The sequence below is a fragment of the Hypanus sabinus genome, chromosome 15 (genome assembly GCF_030144855.1).
Source record: "Hypanus sabinus isolate sHypSab1 chromosome 15, sHypSab1.hap1, whole genome shotgun sequence".
NCBI classification, from domain to species: Eukaryota; Metazoa; Chordata; class Chondrichthyes; order Myliobatiformes; family Dasyatidae; genus Hypanus; species Hypanus sabinus.
In genome coordinates, this window is record NC_082720.1 from 19,526,154 (window position 1) to 19,552,324 (window position 26,171).

At 40.5% G+C, this 26,171-nt stretch overlaps 1 protein-coding gene across 1 annotated transcript in view; it reads left to right on the top strand.

Moving 5' to 3' along the window:
- Nucleotides 1-4,624: 4,624 nt before the first annotated feature.
- Nucleotides 4,625-26,171, top strand: part of LOC132405346 (lysine-specific demethylase 3B-like) — a 124,562-nt gene continuing 103,015 nt past the window's right edge. The window contains exon 1 of the mRNA XM_059990079.1: nucleotides 4,625-4,949. Coding sequence (XP_059846062.1) covers nucleotides 4,773-4,949 — 177 coding nt within the window. The 5' untranslated portion in view covers nucleotides 4,625-4,772. The remainder of the gene's footprint in view (nucleotides 4,950-26,171) is intronic.

The following is a 26,171-nucleotide window of genomic DNA, read 5'->3' on the forward strand; positions in this document are numbered from 1 at the left end:
ACTTAGTGATGAAGAGACTATGACATATCTCCACGGCATTATGATAGGAGATGCATGACATGGGGTGGCACCAGTATACACCTATTGTCTTTGTCCCTCTTGGCAGGAGAGATCACAGGGTTTAGAACCACAGTTAGAGTAGCCAAGGTGGATGTTTGTCCCTAGTACTGAGGGTGTGCTGATGTTTTTCCAATCTGCTTTATCACTTTCTTCTCAAAAAATCCAATTGTGGCCTTCTTATCTGTGCAAGTAAACTTCCTTTCCTCTTATATCGGCTACTGTACCTATGTTGGTCATCAGGTATGATTTATATTGATCTCACCCCCTCATCTCCATTCTTCTTCATTGTTGAACGAGTACCTGCTTTGAAGCAGTCATTTCCAGTTTTTAATCAATCTGTGTAACCCACCTAAATCTCCCTTCCCTCTGGCATAAATCTCTTCCTCTGGTCATAGACACCTTTGCTAAGGGGTAAATTTTCTTACGTTTACTTCATAACCCTCACGCTTATTAATATCCCAATCAGGTCACCTCCTCAGCCTTTTTTGCTTCAGTGTCATCAACCCAACTCAACCCAATCTCTGCTCAGAGATGGAGTGCTTCATTCATCCGGAGCAACACTCTGGTGAATTTCCTCAGCACCCCTCCAATGTGATGATATTCTTCCCATAATGCGCTGACCAGAAATAAGCACAATATTATATATCTCTGTACTTGTACTGCATAATCTATTCAACTTCTGAAGGCAAATATCCCAAATGTCTTATTAAACTCCATCTATCTATGCTGCCACCTTCAGGAGCATTTGGACATGTACACCAGGATCTCTCCAGTCCTGAGAAGTTGTAGGGTTCCAATTGTTGATTCTGTGAATGGCAGACTTATTAATCCTCACCCCACATTATTCAGGATTGAATTGCATATGCATTTTCTCTCCCTACCTCACCATCTGCATCATATAATTCTGTAGCCAATCTTCCTCCAATCAATGTTCTAGTCATCGATAAACGTATTAATCATCCTGATTCTGCGCTCAGATTCATATCATTGAAGTTTTTGGTTTCACTGAGGGTCCCAGCACCAATCACCATTGTGCACCATTGGTCACAGGTTTCCAATTGCTAAAACAATCGTCAACCATTGCTTTCTGCCTCCTTTCATCAAACTACTTTCCAACCCAGTTTGCCAAACCTCTTGTGAGACATGGGCCTTTACCGTTGGATCAGTTCCCCATGTGCGGACATTATCAACGGTAGTCTGAGATGGTAAAGGAGTCCATATAGAGCATATCAGTGCACTGCTGTTCTTGATAAACTAAGTCATCACCTTTAAAAAATTCAAATTAGTCACATAGGATCTCCTGTTACTGAAACGACAGTCTATATCCCTGATCAATCACTTTTTTCCCCTCAACATTTTTCTCCACTGTTGTTAGAGCAGATAGCCTGTGATTACCTGTCTTAACCATTTTGTACTTTTTGAATGCTTTCATCCAAACTCTGGCACCTCACCCGTGGCTAGAGAAGATTGGAAAAGCTCTGTCAGAGGCCCAGCAAACTCTTCCTTTGCCTGAGATACATATCATAAGGACCTGTGGACCTTGAGCCCACTAAGTTACCTTATGCCTCCAATTTTCCAATGGTAATTTGTTCTGGAAATTTTTGTTCCTCTTCCTGTATTCTCCAAGTACAATGTTTCCAGTATTAAACAAAAGCAAGAAGTATTAATTTCTCACAATCAACCACAACCTTATGCAGTGATTTGGTCCCTCATGGGCTTTACTCTTTCCATAGTTACCTTCTAGTCACTGACATACTTACAAAAATGTATTGGAATTTTTTCCCACTGGCGGCATTTCATGCTTCTCCCCAATCACACCCATTACCTTTTTTTTAACAAAACCCAGCCACATCTAGATAGATGCTTTATAAATATAATGGTCTGGAGTATGTGGAGCTGAGATGACGTTCCAGCCTGCCGTGGTCTAATAATTGAATGGTGGAGCAGGCTCAATGTACAAAGATGTATGGACAGAAAAGGCAGGTCACAACTCGAAACACCGACTGTTTGTTTTCCTCTGCAGATGCTGCCTGGCCCTCTGAATTCGTGCAGCAGTTTGTTTTAGGCTGAAATACATGTTTGTGTGTAAGCTCTCCCCCACGATTACTGGCTAGAAAATCCTGTCACCAAAGCATACACACATAATCAAAGATCACTCAGGCACGAATGAAAATAATAGCTTTATTATTTTAATAATGTTATTTGTATTTACAAAACAAACTCTGGCATGCTTCAAGACAATTAAAATACATTTTAATTGACGGTAAAATCAAATGCAAATTACTTTTCAGTCCGAGGTTGTTTCTTCCCATGGCTGCTAATGGTCTTCACTGGACGTGCCAAATGGTGCTGCCTCAGCAGGGATATTTCCCAACCCAAAAACTGGTACCTTGTTAAACTCCCATTACCCTGTTAGACTTCACAAGGAGCTCATTAGCTTTGGTGTTCAGGCAAGAGACAGTCAAACTGACGAGGACTTCCAAGGTTCTTGGAAGGCCGGGTTCCTAGGGACAGCATCTTCAGATCCATATGGATCATCTGAAATATGAAAGGACCATCTGTTAGGAAGATGTTTGGGGTCTGAGCATGAAATAAGATCATTGCAATAGCCAATATATCAAACTGCCAATCTATTTGCTGAACTGAATATCTATTGGGACACCAGATTCTAACATTTGGCTAATCTTTTAAAACAGAAAACCTGGCATCTCAAGGCCAGATCTGAGCTGCACTGGAGGGTCTCACTATTCTGCCCAGTTCAGCACCATCTTCAGTTTTTAAGCGGGACCTGAGGAGGGCTAAGGCACCGGTGACCCCTATTTCGATCCAAGGGGTCAGTGTGGACACATAGTGGAGGATTACAAATACCCGGGGATACGAATGGACAATAAACTGGACTTGTCACAGAACACCAAGGCTGTCTACAAGAAGGGTCAGAGCCGTCTCTATTTCCTGTGGAGACTGAGGTCCTTTAACATCTGCCGGACAATGCTGAGGATGTTCTACAAGTCTGTGGTGGCCAGTGCTATCATGTTTGCTGTTGTGTGCTGGGGCAGTAGTCTGAGGGTAGCAGACACCAACAGAATCAACAAACTCATTCGTAAGGCCAGTGATGTTGTGGGGGTGGAACTGGACTCTCTGACAGTGGTGTCTGAAAAGAGGATGCTGTCCAAGTTGCATGCCATTTTGGACAATGACTCCCATCCACTCCCATGATGTACTAGTTAGGCACAGGAGTACATTCAGCCAGAGACTCATTCCACCGAGATGTAACACTGAGCGTCATAGGAAGTCCTGTGGCCATCAAACTTTACAACTCCTCCCTCGAAGTGTCAGACACCCTGAGCCAATAGGCTGGTCCTGGTCTTATTTCCACTTGGCATGATTAACATATCATTATTTAATTATTTATGGTTTTATATTGCTATATTTCTTCACTATTCTTGGTTGGTGCAGCTGTAACAAAACCCAATTTTCCCTCGGGATCAATAAAGTATGTCTGTCTGTCTGTTTTTTGATCACAAAATTCATTTCTTTTGTTGGTCATTGTTTAAAGCTGACTGTACCACCATATTAATGCATACAAATACACTTTTTACCTGCTATATTATCAAAACCATCGCTTCTTGCACTTTTCTAATTTCTCATTTCTCATTCAGTTTGCAGCTAAAACATAATTGTTTCCTCTGAGCAAGACTGCTTCAGTGTTCTTCAAAAATGAAATCAAAATATTCAGATTCAGATTCAGATTCAGCTTATTGTCATTTATAAACCACAAATACAATGCAGTTAAAAAATGTGACAACGTTCTCCGGAATGATATCACGAAAAAGCACAAAACAGACCACACAAGAAAAACCACATAACGTTTGGCAATCCCCAATCCAGAGTCCGGAGAGGCTGCTGCGTATTAATATCGCGTTACCGTCTTAGCACGTTCCCCGGAAAGGAACTACAAACCCATTGGACAGACCTAAAGCTACAAGACCTACACAAAACCACATAGACTACATATAGTTATGGTTAACATATAGTTTCAACAGTGCAGACAATACCATAATTGATAAAAGACTGACAAGACCACATAATTATAACACAGTTTCAACAGTGCAAAGCAATACTGTAATCTGATAAAGAGCAGTCCATATGAACCAAAACTGAAAATGATGGAAACCCCAGCAGGTTAGACAGCATCTGTGGAAAGAGAAACAGTAGTTTTCTAATCTGTGATCCCGTTTCCCTTTCCACAGATGCTGCCCAACCTTCTGAGTGTTTCCAGCATTTTCTGATCTTAATTTAACTGATGTTGCTCCAACTAGCTTCCGTGTCCTAATCCGGATCGAGCTTTCAGTGCCTTTAAAAGACATAGAATGATGTAATATTTCTTCTTTCCTTTCGTTGGCGACACGTTGGCAAGCTCTGCAGGTACCAAACTCCAAAAGCAGAAATGGTGCCCTGATGTTTGCGTAGCAGCTGAGCTACTGGTATTCCGGTCCTCTAGGGGACGCTGTCATCACGAGGTCGCGGCGACGGTGAAACGCTAGTCCTCCGGCCTGGTGGGGCGCTGTTCTGACAGGTTTCGTCGATCCGGCTGCAGTGGCGGTGCAGAAAGTGTAATGGCGGAATCGTTGTGATTCCGTTTCAGAGAGTAAACCGTGCTTATTAGAAAAGGAATAAATCCATCTTCCCTTCCTCCAGCCCTCTTCCTCTCCATGGCGACGGTGGGAACCGAGCTGACCGGGAAGCGGTTGCTGTGCCTCTTCGGGGATTCGGCCACTGGTGGTGCTCGGCCCGGGTCTGGGCCCAGCCAACAACAACCCCTCTCTCTCCGGGATCGCGACTGGCATGCTGGCCTCATCCGGGCCGTCCTCTCAGGGCCCTCACTGACGGTGAGTGACGGCGCCTGGATTGGCCTGCCGGGCTGCAGTGCGTTGTGCGTAGGGGTATTGGGACCAGGGTATAGAGCGGAGATTCCGGGCATTAGTTGGTGGAGGAGGTCATCAATGGGTGTGGAGAGAGTAGGGTCTGATTCAATGGATCTAAAGGGGAATAGTTTAGGGAGAGATGAAGCAACGCGGCGAAGCTGGCGCCATACAGAAATTGATGGGAAGAAAGGTATCTTCTCCCCCCCCCCCCCCCCATTGTTGAAAGTAACTTTTTCAGTGAAGGGACGCTGTGTATTTCAGATATATTGCGCTCAGTGGTGACCTGCAGCCCACCCAAAGAGCTTCCCTCTTCCTTAATGTCTCGGGTTTAAACTAGTTTTAAGGGGTGGGGGTTGGGAGAGGCAGTCGAACACGCTGAACACTGGCGATGCGCCCCCTCCCCCTTGTGTGTGTACACACACTCACACTAACAAACAACAAAGGGGCCCCTCTGCAAATGTGTCCACAGCCGTCCAGGCGAAGGGACATCAGTTATCTGCCGTAATGCATTCGTGTGCGTCTTCTTGCATATTACATCAAGTATCTACTTTCAAATTGTTTGCATATAATTTGCTCCTCCAATTTAGTGGAAGTCCATACTGGATTTTTAAAAAGTGGTATTAATGGGTGATTCGAAGGCGAATGTTTTTGTCTATTTTGGTGAGATAGGTTCTTTTTGCTTGATTTTGTCGGTACCAAAGTACCGAAACTAAGAACTTAGCTGAATTTCACTGAAGTTTTCAACTTATTGACGTAGTGATTTAAGAGTGTTTGATTTGCATTTATTGAAAATTTATGTTCAGAAGATCTGTAAAACCAATCAAAACTTGCACTATTTGAGAAACTTTGCTGTGATTTTTTGCCATAGCCTATGTGTAAACCGTGAATGGTCATGGAAACAATTCAAAAGATTGCTACAAAACGTGGTGTGTATGTTGGGATGTGGTTTTATCAGCAAACACATATATTGAAGTTTAAGTGTGAAATCCATTTGGTTTGAAATGTCATTTAATCCTAAATAGGACCTGAACAGTTTTGAAGATTTAGAATACTATTTAATCGTCGTTAATCTGTATTTATCCACCCACAGTTATCAGTGTATATTTACATATGCAAGTTTTGGTCTTTTTAAAATTTGTTTTTTTGGGGTTTCTTGCTTTGTGACTGCCTGTGAGTAGACAGATTTGAAGGTAAATAATTTATACCTTTGATAATAGATGTGCTTTGAATCTTTGAAATTTGATGCAACAGTGGAGATTACTAGAAATACACCAGGCCAATCAGGATCTGTTTGGATTTATTCAGCTTCAAAATTTTGCCACTTTGTGATCACAAATCACTCTTAGAGTGTTTTCTTGATGTTATCTGTTCTGTTTATTAGCCTGGTTGCATTTTTTTTCAATGATGTTGAAGTAGTGATTTAATATTTATTTTATTTCTGTGAGTAAGGTGTTTTTGGGTAGAAGGAATCAATCTCTTGTTATAGCCATAGTAGAACAGGTGTTTATGATTGTTTCTGCACAAGTTGAATTCTCATAGTGATCCCTGCCTGCCAAAAATCACTTCACTTGTATGTACAGCACGTGTGTAATTAGATTTCTCAGTGTGGGTGAAACTACACTGCAATGGCTTTGTATGTTATTGCTCAAATTGTGAATTACAGAAACTAACATGGGGTATGTTGTACGTATTTCAGAGAGAAAGTAAGTTACTTTTTTCCTTTTAAACTCTCAATGAATTGGGTGCAAAAATTTGTGACTCAATTTAATAACAGACACACAAGGATCAAGTTGCTTCTGTGTAAGAATTTGGTTTATGTACATTTATCTTACTGCTTTTCAGTTGAGGTATATTTGTGTCATGATTAATGAAATTAGTGACAGAGTTGCCATTGCACAATCCCCTCTTGGAGGGAGGGGAAGTAGTGCCTTTTTCAGCTGTGCCTGATGTCCAACCCTTCTTTGTGCCTCAGACCAACACTCCCAGCCCTTTTGGGCCAATCCTTATTCTGACGTTGCAGATTTGGCTTTCTAAAGGAAAAAATAACTTGATCTTTAAATTTGCAAACGGAATCAAATATTGAATAGTTGTTGATCTGACGTGAAAGGCTCTTTTACAATAAGAAAAAAAGTTCAGTATTTGATGGCATAAGTGCTTTGAATTGATCATTCATTTGCATTGTTTATTGAATTTTGTATTTAGGCTTGACTTTTATTCCCAATCTGGCAGATTTAATGCTAATGGCCTGAATTACGTTTACTGAAGTTTCAAGTACACTTGGATAGATATATTAATACCACCAATTAATTTAAATTGATGATGATAACTATGAGAGTTTTGGTCCTTTCTATATCATTCCAGTCTGTTTGATTGGCAACAACATCTCCATTACAATTTCCATCAGCGCAGATGCAGCACGGGACTGTGCTCAGACCCTTGCTTTACTTGCTTTGCACTTATAAGTGTGAGACTGAGCGCCGCTCTGATACCATATTTAAGTTTGCTAATGACACCAGTGCTGTGGGCTGAATCAGAGGTGGTGACGAATCACCATGTAGGAAAATCTGATGCCACAACAACCACCTCTTACTGGGTCAGCAAAACCAAGGAGCTGATTATTGACCACAGGAGGGAGAAATCAGAGGTCAAATAAGTCGGTCCATATTGGGAGATCAGAGGTGGAGAGGGCCAGCAACTTTAAATTGGTGTTACAATTTCAGCGGACCTGTCTTTTGCCCAGTTTGTAATTGCAGTTACGAAGAAAGCAAGGCAGTGCCTCTACTTCCTTAGAAGTTTGTGAAGATTTGGAAAGACATCTAAAACTTTGACAAACTTCTATAGATGCGTGGTAGAGAGTATATTGATTGGCTGTTTCACAGTGTGATGTAGAAACACCAGTACCCTTGAACAGAAAATCCTACAAAATTTAATGGATATGGCCAAGTCCATCACAGGTGAAGCCCTCCCCACCATTGAGCACATCTACATGAAAGCAGCATCCATAATCAGGGAACCCCATCATATAGGTCATGCTCTCTTCTCGCTGCTGCCATCAGGAAGAAGGTGCAGGAGTTCGAAGGCTGATTTATACTTTTGCGTTTGGGCGATGCCGCAGTTTACGCCGTAACCCTGATTTTCACTTCTGCATCACGCTACACTTGCATTGGTGTGCGCCAAAATACTAGTTGGTGGTGGGGTTTCTTTGCCACTGTGTTGAGTTTCTTCTTGAGAGACATGGACGAGGAAATGCATTTCAAACATTTTCACATGTCAGAAGGTAGATTTGATGATTGGGTTCATCTGTTTCGCATTGGTGTACGCACAGCCTACAGACATGGCGGAGAAGAAGCAACCAGAAATGCGTAGGAGGAAATGCGATGCTACCAAGCGGACCAATCACTGTTGTTGTGGTCTGCATCGCTGTGATGCATGAGTAACTTTTCTGGAGAGGTGTACGTCACCCTACGGTGTAGGGTACACGTTACCTATGGCGTCGATGTGACGCACAAGTATAAGTCAGCCTTCAGGACTTGAACAACCAGGTTCAGGAACAGTTATTCTTCCTCAAGCATCAATCTCTTGATTATTGAGGATAACTTCACTTGCCCCCTCTCTGAACTGTTCTCACAACCTATGGACTCACTTTCAAGGGGTCTTCATCTCATGTTCTTGATATTCATTCTTTTATTTCTTTTTCTTTTTGTGTTGGCACAGTACACTGGTTGTCCACCCTATTGGTGTGGTCTTTCATTGACTCAGTGTAGTTATTGGATTTGTTGAGTATGCCCACAAGAAAATGAAACTCAGGATAGTATATGGTGACATGTATGTACTTTGATAATAAATTTACTTTGAACTTTGTCCACTTCACTGTACACTTGATTTACATATACTTTAAAAAAAAGCCAAAATAACTGGCTTGCCACAGAAAACATGGATTTTATAAACTAGATCTAGGTACTGAACCTATATTAAGGTGGTGAATAAAAAGCAGAAAACTCCAAAATACTAAGAATTTGAAATAAAAGCATGCAGATTTTCTTACCAAGTTATGAAGCATCTGTGCAGGGAGAAGTAGAATTCATGTTTTTGTTCGCTTGTAACTTACCACTTACTATAAACCACCCTTAACTTGTTTGGCGGTCTTCTCAGTCAGTGTGATGACAGTAAATTTTCCGGCACTTAATTGTATCATGGCCTGGACCATGATCTCACCTCTGAACGTTAGACAACTGTCTCCCAAGTAATCATTAACCTTGGAGATGCATATAAGTTATGTGAGGATAAGGTGCAAGAGAACACTCGAGGAAATCAGGAGGGCTAAAAGAAGACACCAGTTTGCTGTGAAATACACACAAAATACTGGAGGAACTCTGCAGGCCAGGCAGCATCTATGGAAAAGAGTGCAGTCGATGTTTCGGGCCGAGACCTTTCATCAGGACTGGAGGAAAAAAGATGAGGAGTCAGAGTAAGAAGGTGGGGGGAGGGGTGGAAGAAACAAAGTGACAGGTAAAATCAGGAGGGTGTGAGGGGGTGAAGTAAAGAGCTGGAAAGTTATTGATAAAAGAAATACAGGGCTGGAGAAGGGCGAATCTGAGAATCAAGGTGTTGCTTCTCTAACCTACGTGTGGCCTCATTTGTGACAGTAGAGGAGCCAAGGATTGACATGTTGGAATGGGATGTGGAATTAAAATGGGTGGCCACTGGGGGATCCTGCTTTTTCTGGCGGACAGAGTGGAGGTGCTTGGCAAAGCGGTCTCCTAATCTGTCAGATCTTGACAATATAAGTTCGCTATAGCAGCAGAGGATTAGAGGATAGCAAATGCTCAATTGTTTACAAAAGGGTCTAAGAATAAGCTTGGAAACTATAGGCTGGTGAGCCTGACATCAGTAGTGGGAAAGTTACTGGAAGGTATTCTAAGGGACTAGATATCTAAGTATTTGGTTAGACAGGGAATGATTAGTGATAAAGTCACCATGGCTTTCTGCATGGTTAGTCAAGTCTAACCAATCTTGTAGAGTTTTTCAACGAAGTTACCAGTAAAGTTGTTAAAGGCAAGGTAGTAGATGTTTACATGGACTTTAGCAAGGCCCCACATGGGAGGTTGGTCAGGAAGATTCTGTCACTTGACATTCAAGATGAGGGAGTAAATTGGATTGGACATTGGCTTCATGGACAAAGCCAGAGAGTGGTTGTAGTTGTTTGCCTCTCTGATTGAAGGCCTGTGACTAATGGGGTGCTGCAGGGATTGGTGCAGTGTCTATTGTTATTTCTCATCTATATCAACAATCTGGATGAGAACGTAGTTAACTGGATCAACAAATTTGTGCTGTGGGATCTGGACCAGTTGGAAAAGTGGCAAATGGATTTTAATACAGACAAGTGTGAGGTGGTGTACTTTGGGAGGATCCAGCTTAGTAGGCCTTACATGGCAAGTGGTAGGGCACTGAGGAGTGTGATAGAATAGAGGTGTGGGAATACAGGTCCATCATTCCTTGAAAGTGTTGTCCCAGGTAGATAAGGTTGTAAAGAAAGCTTTTGACGCATTGGCTCAATATCTTGTGTACTGGGCTTGAGATATTATGTTGAAATTGTGTAAGAAGTTGGTGACGTCTGATTTGAAGAATCGTGTGCAGTTTTGGTTACCTACCTACAGGAAAGAGTAAAGGTGAGGATTTTATTCTCTAGAATGTAGAAGTTCAAGGGGTATAGATAGGGTAAATACAAGCAGGGATTTTTCACTGAGGTTGGGTGGGTGAGACAATTAGAGGCCATTGGTTAAGGGTGAAAGGTGAAATGTTTAAAGCCAACATGAGGGGGAACTTCGCGCAGAGGGTGGTGAGAGTGTGGAGCAAGTGGGCTTGATTTCAACATTGAAGAGCAATTTGAATAGGTACATGGATGAGAGGGTTATGGAGGGCTAAGGTCTTTGGTGCGGTTTGATGGGACTAATGATTTGGGTCAATGGGATGAATGGTTTGCCATTGACTAGATGGTCCAAAGGTTCTATTTATGTGCTGTAGACTTTCTGACTCTTTTATCCCCGAAGATTTTCCCTTTGCAGCCTGTGTTCTTACCTTTCTCATGTCACATGATTCTTGTTTCTTCCTACCTTGACTTGATTGCTTTCCTCCTTGTCCCTTCCTACTTCCATCTATGATGTGTCTGCCCTCTGCCACGTTTTCTCTCTACAAATGCTCTGAATATTCCGTGTATTCTAGCATTCTCATTTGTTTTGGATTCTGACAACTTATGTTCTGCATCTTATGATTTTGTTCTCTCTGCTACTGTTATACTCGTCATACTCGGTTTTTAGTTCTGCAGGAAAATCAGCAACTATTAAGATGGTATTTTCTATTTTATTTAAAATATTGCATCTGTATACAAACATCCCAATGGTTGTAGAAGAACTGAGTTATTGTACAAGAAGTGATCTTTCCTAAGTGTTTGCAGGAAGAGTAAATTTATTTCTTTGCCATCTGTGCTAACACATGTTCCCTATTTTAGGTTAAGTGGAATTGTGATTGAACAGTTTGCCCTGTAACAATAGTTCTACCAGGGCAATAGAGCTCAAAATTGAGGATATCTATAAGTTAGGCTTCTAATGTATATAGTTCATCGGTGTTTTCCTTAAAATTAATCTTTTCTCTGTTGTAATTATTTCCATTATGGTGGGACTCTAGTACTTTAAACCAAATAATACTTCGCATTATTGATACTTGGTGAAAAAAAAATTATCTTTAGTATCTTCCTTATATGTTAAGTACCTGGACATATTTATGGGCAATATTATTAGTTCGAATTGTAGAAGTGTACAGCAAGGAAAGGAGACCGTTCCTTAAGGCCATTGACCACACCAACCATCTAGCTCTCACTTACATTAATCCAACACTAGTGTTATTTTTAATTCTTCCCATATTTCCATCAAATCTATCATCTCTCCCCCCCCCCCCACACCAGCTCCATATTCTACTATTTCTCTTCACTATAGGGCAGGGGTCAGCAACCTTTACCACTGAAAGAGCCACTTGGACCCGTTTCCCACAGAAAAGAAAACACTGGGAGCCGCAAAACCCGTTTGACATTTAAAATGAAATAACACTGCATACAACGTTTTGTTTTGCCTTTATGCTATGTATAAATAAACTATAATGTGTTGCATTTATGAAATTGATGAACTCCTGCAGAGAAAACGAAATTACATTTCTGCATGCAACAAAAACATTTTGAACTCCGAAAAAAAGACGTTGGGTTGAAGGTTACTTTTAAGTAAAATACTCAACGTCTATTTGAGTCCTTCTTGTATTTATGAAAAACGCCAAACTTAAATTTGCCGCCAGCAGCAAACCAAAAATAACGTCAGCCAGCTGTCAACCTGAAAAATAAAAGGACTATTTCACTGAACAATGAAAACATATGAATATACGTAAAATAATACGCAATTAAAATATTTATCATACTTCTTCAGGTTGACTCACACCTGACAATGCAGTCGTATTCAGTAGGGATGGATCGATGCTTAGGGGAGTGACCGGGAAGGATAATGTGTTATTTTCCTCTCTGAACTCACAGAAGCGTTTCCCAAACGATGTTTGCATTGCGATGATTGCAGAATGTAAATACTCCGAATTTATCATGTCGTGACATTGTTTGAACTCTCTCAAATTGGGCAAGTGAGACAATGTGCCTTTCTGTAAATCTCTGGCAAGCAACGTCAACTTGCGCTCGAATGCAAAACATCCTCCAACATGTGCAGGGCTGTACGTCCTTTCCCCTGAAGAGCTGTGTTCAGCGTGTTCAGGTGCGCTGTCATGTCTACCATGAAGTGTAGCTTTTCCAGCCACTCTGGCTGTTCCAGCTCAGGAAAGTTGAGCCCTTTGCTGCCCAGGAAAGTTTTCACTTCTTCCAGACGCGCGACAAAGCGTTTCAGCACCTCCCCTCTGGACAGCCAGCGATAAAAACACGTTGTAGCGGTTGCTACACGCAGTCAGTAAACTGCAGTCAAAGATAGCTTTATTCGAACTAAACAGCCTTGCTTTTAAGCCTCCCTCAACCCGCCCCCCATGGGCGCGGATGCTGCAAAAGACACGTACTCACAAACCCCCGTAGGCTATCTCCCTTAGCCTGAACGCTGGCTAATTGTGAGCCGGTTCGGATGTGTCAGGAAATGCGTTGCCACAACGTCTTATTTAGATTGTACAAGATCACCATAATCTTCAAATTTAGATTTACATTTCAAAAACTAACAAACTAACATAAAATACATATTAATTAAATACTGACCATGTAGCGGTGTGCTACACGCAGCGCTAAAATTACGACACGGAGTCGGTAACTGCAGTCGAAGGAAAAAAACTTTATTCAAAATCTTCAGCCTCACTTTTAAGCCTCCCTCAACCTGCCCCCCCCCCCCCATGGCGCAGAGGCTCCAAAGCTCTGTGCTCGCAAACCCCCGTAGGCTATCTTATTGTGAGTCGGTTCGGATGTGCCAGGAAAAGGGTCGCCACAACCAATTATTTCCCAAAGCAACAGGGAGCCGCAGCACAGACGTAAAAGAGCCACATGTGGCTCCGGAGCCGCGGGTTGCCGACCCCCGCTATAGGGTCATTGGGGAAATTTACCTCAGTCAGTTACCCTGCCAAACAGTACAATGTTGGAGATGGTATTGATACTTTAAAAAGAAATAGTTAATTCTGGTTAAGTGGTCCATCAGTTAATAGGGGTAGCCACTATTTGGAACAACTCTTAAAAAAACAAAAGCTAATTGAGAAAATAGCCAGGATTTCCTTCATTTATTTGGGACACTATGCTGCTTAATTGGGGCAGGGGACTTGCTGAACAGTTTCTAACATGCATCAGTCACAAGAATTTGTGTGGCCTTTAGCCCCCACATCATGCTGAGTGAATACTTTTAAAATAGAACATTTTGTCTGTTGTATCAGATGATGACCGTGAAACCTATGCGAGAGAGTTTTTAAAGTGAAAAGGCTGTTGCATTGGGACTTCGTCTCTTTCAACCTCAAAAGTCTAGGAGGTCCAGTCAGACGAGTAGTCATCTCAAACATGGCCTTCCTTGGTTGCAGTGGATAAACGTAATTTCTGTGCTTTATCATGCCCTTAGTTCTCCATGAAGTATTGCAGAGTTATCTTCTTGGCTATTGGTTCTCGCTGTTGATCTCGTCTGCCCAGTCTACTGGAGCTGACTTCACAAGCTAGGGCAGGCATGTCCCTATTTCACCAGGGTATCAGGCCCACCGACTATACTCACCTGGTTTAGCCTGCTTGTCAAAGTGGTGTACTGGGGTGTTGCCACTATCTTATGCAAACAGTACTTGGAGCCACAGTTGAGAGCTCAGTGTCTGGTAAATGAGTTGCTCCAGAATGGACCTGACAAGCCCCTTCACAGAGGTGTCACCCCATACATGCAGCATATACTGGATGAATTCTTCCATCAATAACTGTTAGGAAATTAATGTAGTTTTTTAGTACTGTAATAGCATTGGTAGTGTCTAATTTGCTCTGTATATTATTTAAATACATAATTTGTTTCTGAGTTTGTCTTTTTATACCTATTTAACTATTTCCATTAAACTCTGGCTCATTGGAGCAGCCTTTAAACTTGGTCAAAATGTATTGGCCCACTGTGTCCCAATTAACCCGAATCTACTTTAGTTACTAATTTAAATACAGCATTGGTTTGATAATTTGTTACATAAAATGTGTAAAGATGGAAATTTTCTTCAATGCAAGCAGCATTAAACAGTAGGTTGATTAGATCATTAGACTTGTATTTTTTGCAGTTTTTTGGGGTTAATTATATCTTTCTGTTATCCAGGCACAGAGGAGATTAAAAGTAGTGTTTTTCTTTAAAAAAAAATTGGTTATTAAGTTTGTAAAGGAAAACTGTGAATTTGGTTTTGTGAGAAAATTAGAAGTGCTGGACGATAGTTGGAAGATAACTTAGTTGATTATGAAAGTTGACCCACTGATATGGGGAGAAAACGGTTTCTTCATTATTATACATAATACATAAAGTTATTTGTGCCATTTTGAATGTACATGTTTGAAAGCCATTTCTTGAAAAATGAAATGGCACTGTTGTGTCTTTTTTGAATAAAGGGTGGAAAGATTAAAATATCACTCTAAGTACCAAAAAGATGTTGTATTCCTCAGTTGTTATGAGGGAGGGTGGGAAAGGGCCTTGTTTTGCTGCTGTTGCTGTATTTGATTGTGTTTTGAGCATGTTGGGCATGCTATGTTTAGTGTTAGAATGTGTGGTGACACTTGCAGACTGATCTTGTTTTGATGTACATGTGGTAAATGAACCTTAATCAGAGTAAATCATAAATCTATGTGAATCATTTCAATTGGATAGGAATTAATTGATTATTGGCCAAACATGGACAAGTGAGATTAGCTTAGGTATGTATATTTTTTGGCCTGGGTGAGTATAGTACTTTGCATTATAAGAAGTAAATTGCAACACCTGTTAAAAATTTCAAGACATTCCATCTTTTTTCATTAAGGCTTGTATTGTAATCAGTTCAGAAATCGATGCATTGAAATTTATATTTAAATGGTCCATTCGATTTTCAGTTCTGTTTATACTGACTGGTCCTTTTGTAAACTTTTGATCCTTGCTTCACTAAATGCCTCATTTATCACATCATGAATCTCAAATAATGAAGGTTATACTAAATTTCATTAATAGGCATGTATGTAACTTTTTTGAAGAATATGATTGGAAAGCTGTGAATTTTGTCCACAAAACCATAGTGCATTGATATTTTTGTAACATTTTAGTCAATACAAATACTTTATTGTCACCAAACAATTGATACTAGAGTGTACAATCATCACAGTGATATTTGTTTCTGTGCTTCGTGCTCCCTGAAATACAAATCGAAGTAAATATAATAAAAATTTAAATTATAAATCGTAATTAGAAAATAGAAAAGGGAAAGTATGGTAGTGCAAGTCAGGTCCAGATATATGGAAGGTACGGCCCAGCTCCGGATCAGGATCTGTTCAGTAGTCTTATCACAGTTGGAAAGAAGCTGTTCCCAAATCTGGCTGTATGTATCTTCATGCTCCTGAACTTTTTCCCAAAGGGAAGTGGGACAAAAAGTGTGTTGGCCGGGTGGGACTTATCCTTGATTATCCTGGCAACACTGCTCCAACAGCGTGTGGTGTAAAGTGAGTCCAAGGATGGAAGATTGGTTTGTGTGATGTGCTGAGCTAGGTTCACAATCTTCTGCAGCTTCTTCCGGTCTTGGACAGGACAACTTCCATACCAGGTTGTGATGCACCCTAGAAGAATGCTTTCTACGGTGCACCTATAAAAATTAGTGAGGGTTTTAGTTTTAATTTCTAAATTTTAGAAATTTAGCACCAAATTTCTTCAGCTTTCTCAGGAAGTAAAGGTGCTGGTGGGCCTTCTTGGCAGTGGACTCTGCTTGGTTAGACCAAGTCAGGTCATTTGTGATATTCACCCTGAGGAACTTAAAGCTTTTGACCTGTTCCACCTGTGCACCACTGATGTAGATGGGGGTCATGCGGTCCGCTACTCCTTCTGAAGTCAACAACCAATTCCTTCATCTTGCTGACGTTGAGGGATAGGTCTTTGCACCATGTCACCAAGTTCTTAATTTCCTCTGTACTCCGACTCAGCATTACTCAAGATGCAGCCTATAATTGTGGTGTCATCAGCAAACTTATATATTGAGTTTGATGGAAACTTGGCTACACAATCACAATATTTACCTTTGCTGCAGCAATATCACACTGGTTTAAAATTTAGATTAACTTTTGGAACACATTTGCAGTGTCATGCCAGGATGTGGTTGTGGCGTGTGTTACCACAATGTTGACATCATCTTGATTTTGAAAGCAAACGCAATTTACTCTTTAAAGTTGGGCAATGCCACAGATACTTCAGCTGTCACATGAAATCTTGTTGAAATTCCCCACTCTCTATCCACCACACTTTTGCATAGTATCATAGTATTTCTTGCATTCAGCATTTACAATTCTTTACTTGTATTACTTTTCAATTTTTTTTATGTGTTTGTGTGCAGGTGATTTTGTATTTTTAAATTGATTTGGTCTTTGGCTTTATCATACAAATTTATTTATTGGTAGCCTTAAGTACCAATATTGTCATGTAATCAGTTACCAATTCATTTTACATGAGTTATTTCAAGGTACAGTAATTTATTCTTAGCTATTTATGGTACCCATAAAGATAGATCATAGTAGAATTTCTACTGGAGAATGAATAGAAATTTAATTCAGATCTAGATCTATTTTAGCTCCTACCAGCCCAAAAGCATTTCTCTTGTACTAAGCTGGGTAAATGAGAGAAAGGAAACAAGGAAGCAGAGAAATGTGCTTCTATCACAGTTGGAGTTGATGTTTAAATTAGTATTTGCTTTTATTAAGGTATGTTGTTCTGAGGAACACAAAGAATTTTATCTCATAACAATCTCCATGCTTCCTGTTAAATACAGAGGTCACCTTGAAAATGATCAAGAATTTTTTTCAAAAAGAAAGTAACTATACTTCCCCTTCACACATTTATGTTCATACGTTCTTTGATAACTTTGACTGCAGTGAATACATCTTTACAGAAAGAATGGCTGGTTGAAGAATGCTGTCTTCATGGAGTTGACTTTATCGCCTTCTCCTGCGGAAGGCACTGGAGGTCAAATCATTTCATATATTCAGGAAGGAAATACATTTATTTCTTAATACCAAAGAGATAAAAGAATATGGGAAGAAGGAGGGTTACTGAAGTGGATAATCAGCCATGATCATGTTTAATGATGGACTGTTGTTGAGCAGTCAGCTCCTATTTTGTTCAGAGGGAAACATGATCTGCATTCAAAAGGCAGACAAGACTCCTCCTCCTGTGCAATATTCAAAGCCAGAGTAGGTTAAGAAGCGGTCCTGTGTGATAGGGGATAAAATGGAGCATTACCTTGTCATTGCTAACAGTTCATTTGTCAGAGATGGACACCAATGGCAACATCCCTGATCCAGCCATTGTCACCTGTAGTATATCATTGTCAGAGCGAGGGATTACAAATATGTCTATTATCTGCATTGTGACCAATGCTGCTGGATTTATCACCATCTAATCCACTCTTATCACTCTGGCCCCCAAAACACCAATGTTAAGACAATTTTTTATCTATAAACTTTTCTGAGCTCTTGAGGAATGTACACAGATCGATCTTCTTAAGGAGCACCTAATAATGGAAATGCCAGATTACCCTGTAGTCTATCATATGTGAAGGCACCCTTAGCCTCTCTCCCAAAGAGAACTAACTGGTCAGTAGGTCCAGGAGCTAATTAATCTTGGGTGCAAGGTGTCCTAGTTTTCAAACTTCATTGTGCCTTTAAAAGAAACATTGCCATAGGTATCTCAGGACTGAGGTCAGTAGAGATCTCAAAACCTTAAAATGGTAGGTGGTAAGAACAGAGTATGTCAACGGCAGACTGGCAGCCACTTCAGTGGGATTTCCAGTGCTGTCAAGCCCAGCTCTGCTTCGAACTAAGAATGGATGATACTAAGCTGGGTGGCAGTGTGACATGTGATGAGGATGTTAGGAGAATTCAGGGTGACTTGGATAGGCTGGGTGAGTGGGCAGATACTTGGCAGATGACGTTTAATGTGAGTAAGTGTGAGGTTATCCACTTTGGGAGTATGAACAGGAAGGCAGATTATTATCTGAACGGTGTAGAGTTAGGTAAGGGAGAAATTCAAAGAGATCTAGGAGTCCTTGTTCATCAGTCACTGAAGGTGAATGAGCAAGTGCAGTAGGCAGTGAAGAAGGCTAATAGAATGTTGGCCTTTATTACAAAGGGAATTGAGTACAAGAGCAAGGAAATCCTTTTGCATTTGTACAGGGCCCTGGTGAGACCATACCTGGAGAATTGTGTACAGTTTTGGTCTCCAGGGTTAAGGAAGGACATCCTGGCTGGAGAGGAAATGCAGCGTAGATTCATGAGGTTAATTCCTGGGATGTCCGGACTGTTTTATGCAGAGAGGTTAGAGGGACTGGGCTTGTACATGCTGGAATTAAGGAGATTGAAAGGGGATCTGATTGCAACATGTAAGATTATTAAGGGATTGGACAAGATAGAGGCAGGAAATATGTTCCAGATGCTGGGAGAGTCCAGTACCAGAGGGCATGGTTTAAAAATAAGGAGTAGGTCATTTAGGACAGAGTTAAGGAAAAACTTCTTCTCCCAGAGAGTTGTGGGGGTCTGGAATGTACTGCCTCAGAAGACAGTGGAGGCCAATTCTCTGGATGCTTTCAAGAAGGAGCTAGATAGGTATCTTATGGATAGGGGAATCAAGGGATATGGGGACAAGGCAGGAACCGGGTATTGATAGTAGATGATCAGCCATGATCTCAGAATGGCGGGGCAGGCTTGAAGGGCCAAATGGTCTACTTCTGCACCTATTGTCTATTGGATATGAGCATCAGAGACAGAAAAAACCAAAACCTGCAGGTCAGAATGTTGTAGACTGTTTTGTGTGGGCACCATTGATTGACTGCTGTCACATAGCAGCTTATTCAGTCCAGCCTTGCCACTGCTCCTCATGAACAAAAAGTCATGTCATATGTCAATAGAAAAAAAACAAGTTTTTGAGAACAAATGTTTACCTTGCTTCAGTTCTGAAATTCCATTTCAGTTACAAATCCACAGTGTGCTCTTTAAGATCTGGGAAGAGGATATGTCAGGGGAACTTAGAAACACAGAATTGCAACAGTGCACTAAGAACAAAATTTTACTGTAGTGGCTACAGTGAGGTCTCCTTGCTGCTTGATCAAGAAAAGCCTCTGTCAAGGTCCACACATGCCTTTTCTCAATGGGTATAGGGCTGCTGCTCTCATTTGCTCTGGTTTCGTTTGTGTAGAGCAGGAGTTCTCAACCTTTTTTTTTGCCATGGACCAATACCATTAAGCAAGGAATTCATGGACCCCAGGTTGGGAACCCCTGGTTTAGTGGCTTAGTGGGTGTGATCTTTACTGCAACTTCAATTGAAATGCAAGGAACAACCTTAACTACTATGTAGCCTTTTTCAAACTCACTAAAGATCTAATCTCTGTCAAATTGGAAGGATTTTTTTTACATTGTCCTTAAATTCAGCTGCCTGTAGAAATATGTTTCTGTCATACATTTGTGGTGGCATGCCTAACCAATGCATCTACAATAAATACATTGTCAGTAAAGATTTATGCCTGCTAAACTGTGGCTAATCCAGAGCACTAATGGAAAACTGCTCAAAATACAGCACCAACACTCCAAAGTAAAGAATCTTCAGTTATCATACTGCAACAAATAGGCAATGCCTGTGTTTGCATTCTTTCAATAGCCTAGATCCAAGTCATTGTCAACTCATTTCCTGAGGTGTTTAAGACAAATGGGCCTTGCATACAAATTCCTTAAGACATGGGTCCTGTACTAAACTGCTCCCTCTGTGCAACTTGTCCTCTAATAGCAAGGGTTCACTGTGAAACACAGGAACATGTGGACAAATTTCTATAACTTGGCCAAAACTTCTCAAAAGGGAGACATCTATTCCAAAGTTTGCCATCACATTCAGTATACAAGTATACAAGTTCAAGTTAATTATCATTCAACCATACATGAATAAAGCCAAAGAAGTAATGTTCCTCCGGGCCCAAGGTGCAAAACATACAACCAGCAGCACATAGCACATATGGTTACGATTTCAGAAAGGTGTGCAGTCACAAAGAAAACAATATAGACAAGTCCCTGAGTGGCATGACTGTAGATCAGGGATTCCCTACCTTTTTTTATGCCATGGACCCCTACCATTACCCAAGGGGCCTCTAGACCCCAGGTTGGGAACTCTTGGCTGTGGATTGTCCCGGTCCAGCTTGTTCTTCCACAGAGCGAACACTAGAGGTCAGCACTGATGGGAGGAATGAGCCCCCAGCCCAGGACGGGTTCCAGCATGCCCAACAGAGGCCCCTGCTCTCCCCCACACTGCTTGGGCGCTTCTCAGCAAGTGACTGCAAAAGTTGACACCACAGCTTCAGCCTAGTCCTTGTCATAACTGAAGCATCACGGCTCCTCTGCTCTCAGCTTTGCCAGTGAATCAGTGAACTGGACTTCCAGTGCTCTACATTACAGATGTTCAACAGGATCTGGTGAACAGAACAAAAACATCCAAGATAATCACTAAACAGATACACAATGCTAGAGCTGTTGCTTGGATTTCCAACATCTGCAGGTTTTTTCTTTGTGACAAGACAATCATTCACTCCGTTGGATTGTGAGCCATCTTAGCACAATGGTACGCAGTAAGTCCAGGTGACAACACAATAATAGTATGCAGTAAGTCCAATTCCATCCAACTTGCTGATGGGATAGTCCTGCAGTTCTTGATGTTCTTAGTATCTACAGTGATTTGCAGTTGTAACAAAAGATGAACATAACTTTGAGCAAGAAGGTGAAGTACAGGACATGAAAACCTGACACAAAATAGTTGTCTGCTCTGCACCAATGATTTTTGCACTGAGAATTGGATAACCACAGCAGATACTTGGAAGACACTGGAAAGTGCCACCTTCATAAAATTCTCTAAAACCATTGGAAGGATAAATGAATCCCTGTCAGTTTACTCTCCCAGGCAAATCCCCAGTGTTGAGGTCCTAATTACACTTAGTCTGTTCCATTGGGCAGGCCACAACGTTTGTGCATCCAATGCTGGGCTTCAGAAACAGGCATTCATCTCAGTTACTGTCATGGAAAAAGATTAATAGGTGGATATGAAACCACTCAAGAATGTTATCAATAACTCTGACTTTACAGAATTTTTAGCCATGTGATAGATCCAAACTATGAAGGAATCTTTAAGATACAGGTTTCCCCCCGCTATCCAAAGGTAGAGTGTTCCCGTGAAACCGTTTGAAATGTCGTAAAGCAAAGAAGCAATTACCACTAATTTATATGGGAAAAATTTTTGAGCATTCCCAGACCCAAAATATAAACTGCCAAATCAAACCAAATAACACATAAAACCTGAAATAACACGAACATATAGTAAAAGCAAGAATGATATGATAAATATACAGCCTATATAAAATAGAAATATTGTATGTGTACTGTGTAGTTTCACTTATCAAAATCAGGAAGGCAGCGAGCCAAAATCAGTGTGGAGAAAAAAAATCAGCACATACATGCATGTGTGCACAACTGCCCGCACAAGGCTTCATGGTTATGGTAGTCTTTCTCGGGGTAACACACATATAAAGCAGGGATTTTTTTTTGTAAAAGCAAAAATCCTCTTTTGTTAGCGAAAACAGGTACTAATGTAGGTAGGTCTTTCGTAACAGCGTTCGAAAAACAAGGGCCACCTGTAACACTGATTCTGTTCATTAGAGGCATGTACAAGTCCACAGAAATAAATGAAGAAGCACGTTGTTCTATGGAATTATCCATCTGCCCATCCTTTAGGCTTCAGCTTTTCTGATCTCAGAGGTTACCTTTGAACCCATAAATTAGGAATGGTAGCAAGTCATCCTCAAGAGACTTGCTAGGGATTAAGATTGGTGAAACACTTGTCTTTCTTGCCATAGGGTCATTTGTAAGATATTTTGATTGTGGAATGAAAGTGTACAGCAAAGCAGCTTTCCAAATTGTGCTTGGTCTCCTGAACTTAGCAAAGGCTGTATTGCAGACAGTGAACGGTACAGGTGGCCCGCTTTTTTCAAACATTCGCTTTACGACAGCTCGCTGTTACGAAAGACCTACATTAGTACCTGTTTTCACTAACCAAAGAGGATTTTTGCTTTTACAAAAAAAGACTCCTGCTTTATATGTCTGTTTACCCCGAGACAGACTACCATGACCATGAAGCCTTGTGCGGGCAGTTGTGTGTACATGCGTGTACGTGCCGATTTTTTTTCTCTCCAAATCGATTTTGGCTTGCTGTCTTTCCCATTCTGATAAGTGAAACTACACAGTACATACAATATTTCTATTTTATATAGGCTGTATATTTATCATATCATTCCTGCTTTTACTATACGTTTGTTTTATTTTAGGTTTTATGTATTATTTGGTATGATTTGGTAGGTTATTATTTGGGTCTGGGAACACTCAAAAATTTTCCCCATATAAATTAATGGTAATTGCTTCTTCACTTTACGACATTTTGGCTTACAAACAGTTCTATAGGAACGCTCTACCTTCGGATAGTGGGGGAAACCTGTAAAACTAAGTGAAACGGACTGTTGACAATGGAGATGAGAAAGCTAAACAGATACAGTACTGCACAAGAGCCTGAGGCACATGTTAAAAAGTTCTGTGAAGTGAAAATGATTTCAAAATTAATGAAATGAAAGTACTAAAAATCAAATTTATTATAGAGTGCAGCAAGCAGTTAAAAAAAATCAACTGAATATTTGGTGTGACCACCCTATGCTTTTAAAACTTCGATGCGAATCTGCTTGTACTTCTCAGCACTTCTCGGATTCCATTAATTCTGAGCAGTTCACCAACTCAATTTTCAAAAGTGCAGCCCCAAACCTGCAGGGAACCTCTGGCATGCTTCACTGTTGGCTGGAGATTCTCAACCATATAACTCTCTTCAATGGACAAACAGCCTCCTATTTGAGCCAAAAATCTTGAATTTTGACTCATCAATCCTGAGCACTTGTTGCAATTGTTCAGCACCCCAGTCCTTGTGTTTTTGTGCGTAGTTGAGTCTCTCAGCTTTGTTTCCACTTCAGAGTAGTGGCTTTTTGGCAGCATCTCTTCCATGATGACCACTTCTGACCAGACTTCTCTGGACTGAAGAGGGGTGTGCTTGGGTTCCTGTGGTTTCTGTGAGTTTAGAGCCGATAGCAGTGTCAGACCTCTTACAAGGGTGCCAGTTTGATGTATCTCTCGTCTTCTGCACTCAGTTTCTATGATTGACCACGTCATTTCTGGTCCTCAAGCTTGCCCATTCCTTTGTGCTTTTTCAGAAGAGCTTGAACAGCAAATCTTGAAACTCTTGTCTGCCATGAAATTTTTGCCTGAGAGAGACTTTGCTAATGTGTCTTTGTTGTTATGCTTACTCTTGCCATGTTGTAAGTATTAATAATTTGAGGGTTAAACTGTCATACCTGCCACACCCTCATATTTTAGTTTGGCTGTCCTTTGCCCAGTTTGATTCCTTCTCCATTCATTTCTGTTTCAGTGAATCAGATTTGTTAATTCAACTCATGTTATTGACCATTAGAACCTGTTTGTTAATTTTGTTTAATCATGCAGTGTGCTATATATCTACAAAGTAATCAAGCTTTAATTTGAAAAGTGGGATCTATTACTTAATATGTTACTTTCTTTAATGAAATTCAAAAAATGAATGTTTGGAAATCTGAAATTTGCTCTTTTCTACTGACCGCTTACAAAAAAATCTAAAACAAGTTTAAAACTCAAGGGTGCCTGAGACGTTTACACAAACTGTATATATTGCTTTAATGACTTTATTGAAAAGCTTGTGTTTCCCTTCATCAGTCAGTTGCAACCTTTGGAAATGCTGTTCCTGAGTGGAAAACGATTGCTTAAGAAAGTAGAATTACTGAATGAAGTTACAATAGAGTTTTGATTCAGTAATTGCTAACTTGCTATAATTTTACCTGTAATGGTCCTGTATATTTTTAAAAGGAGAAAAACTGGTCCTTTTGGTTCTATGAGGAATGGAAAAGTAAGATATTAATTGCATTTATTTTTGGCAGAGCAATTAGCTGGTAGGTTGCTTTGACTTATCCTCAAACTTTGCCAAAAGCTGTTTGTGTTGCTTTAGCACTATTTGTCTCTCTCCTTGCTGGTGCAAATTGTGAAGAAAATAATGAGTAAAGTTTATTTTCTTGTTGGCTGAACTTGTGCATTAATTTCAGAATATTGTATTGTGGTTAACTTGTAGAAATTAAAAAATATCTATAAAGTAATTAAGTTGAACAACACCGTTATTTTATATTTTCTGCTAATTGGCATTGATCCACTTGACAGCACATGATTGGAGTCTTCAACATGCTGCTGTGCTAGAAGATTAGAAATAAAGGTAAGATTTATAAATGTGTAATGATTTTAGCTAATAGAATTTCCTGGCATCAGTCACCTTCTTTGTTCACATCCTTGGCAGGAGAAAAAGCTATTTGCTGAAAAGTATCCAGGAAGGATATGTAATGAGAGCTTATGTTTCTGACTAATGAGTTGCCTTCAGGAGTGGAAAAAGGTTAAAGATTAAAACTGATTACAAAATACTGAGGGAAAATATGTGATAATAAAAAAACAAAAACTTTGCATTTGTTGTAATATTAAATTAGAAATAGATGATGGAAATGATGGTGAAGCAGAATCTGTGGAGGGAAGATTAGAGTTAATTATTTAGGTTATGTCAACCTCAGATTTTTCAGTTCTATTTTGTTTGTTGTCTCAGCATCTGTGTGTTTCTAATATTTTTAAGTTTTGTGATATTTTGGTAAGAAGAAAAAATTAAGTGACAAAGATGTGATGCATGGCAGCAGAAGGTGAAAACTTACTAGTGAGGAACTGAAAGGTGTTCTTGTGCCAACATGAATAGAAAAATATTTACCTGAAATAGTTGGAGTCCACTTTGAGTTCAGGTAGGTGTATGTAGTGTTAGGCCTCCATTAGTCTCGATAGACCATGGATTTGCACCTTGGAAAGTTTCCAGTGCGTAAGCCTGGGCAAGGTTTTTTTTAATGGAAGACCGGCAGTTGCCCAAGCTGCAAGTCTCCCCTGTCCACGCCACCAATGTTGTCCAAGGGAAGGGCATTAGGACCCATACAGCTTGGCATTGGTGTCATCGCAGAGCAATGTGTGGTTAAGTGCCTTGCTGAAGGACACACACGCAAGCCTCAGCCAAGGCTCGAACTAGTGACCTTCAGATAACTAGACGAATGCCTTAACCACTTGGCCATGCGCCAACACAGATAGGTGTAATGACTGGATGGTCCAGATAGATGACGAGGTACTGTTCCTTGAACCTGTATTTTTTTTTGAAAACTTTTTTTATTGCATTTTTAAGTAGTTACAAAATGAAGTATGAAAAAAAAATGTATATAATCCTTCCCCCCTCCCCTTAACCCCCCCCCCCTAACTGCCCTATAGAAAAAAAAGAGAAAGAG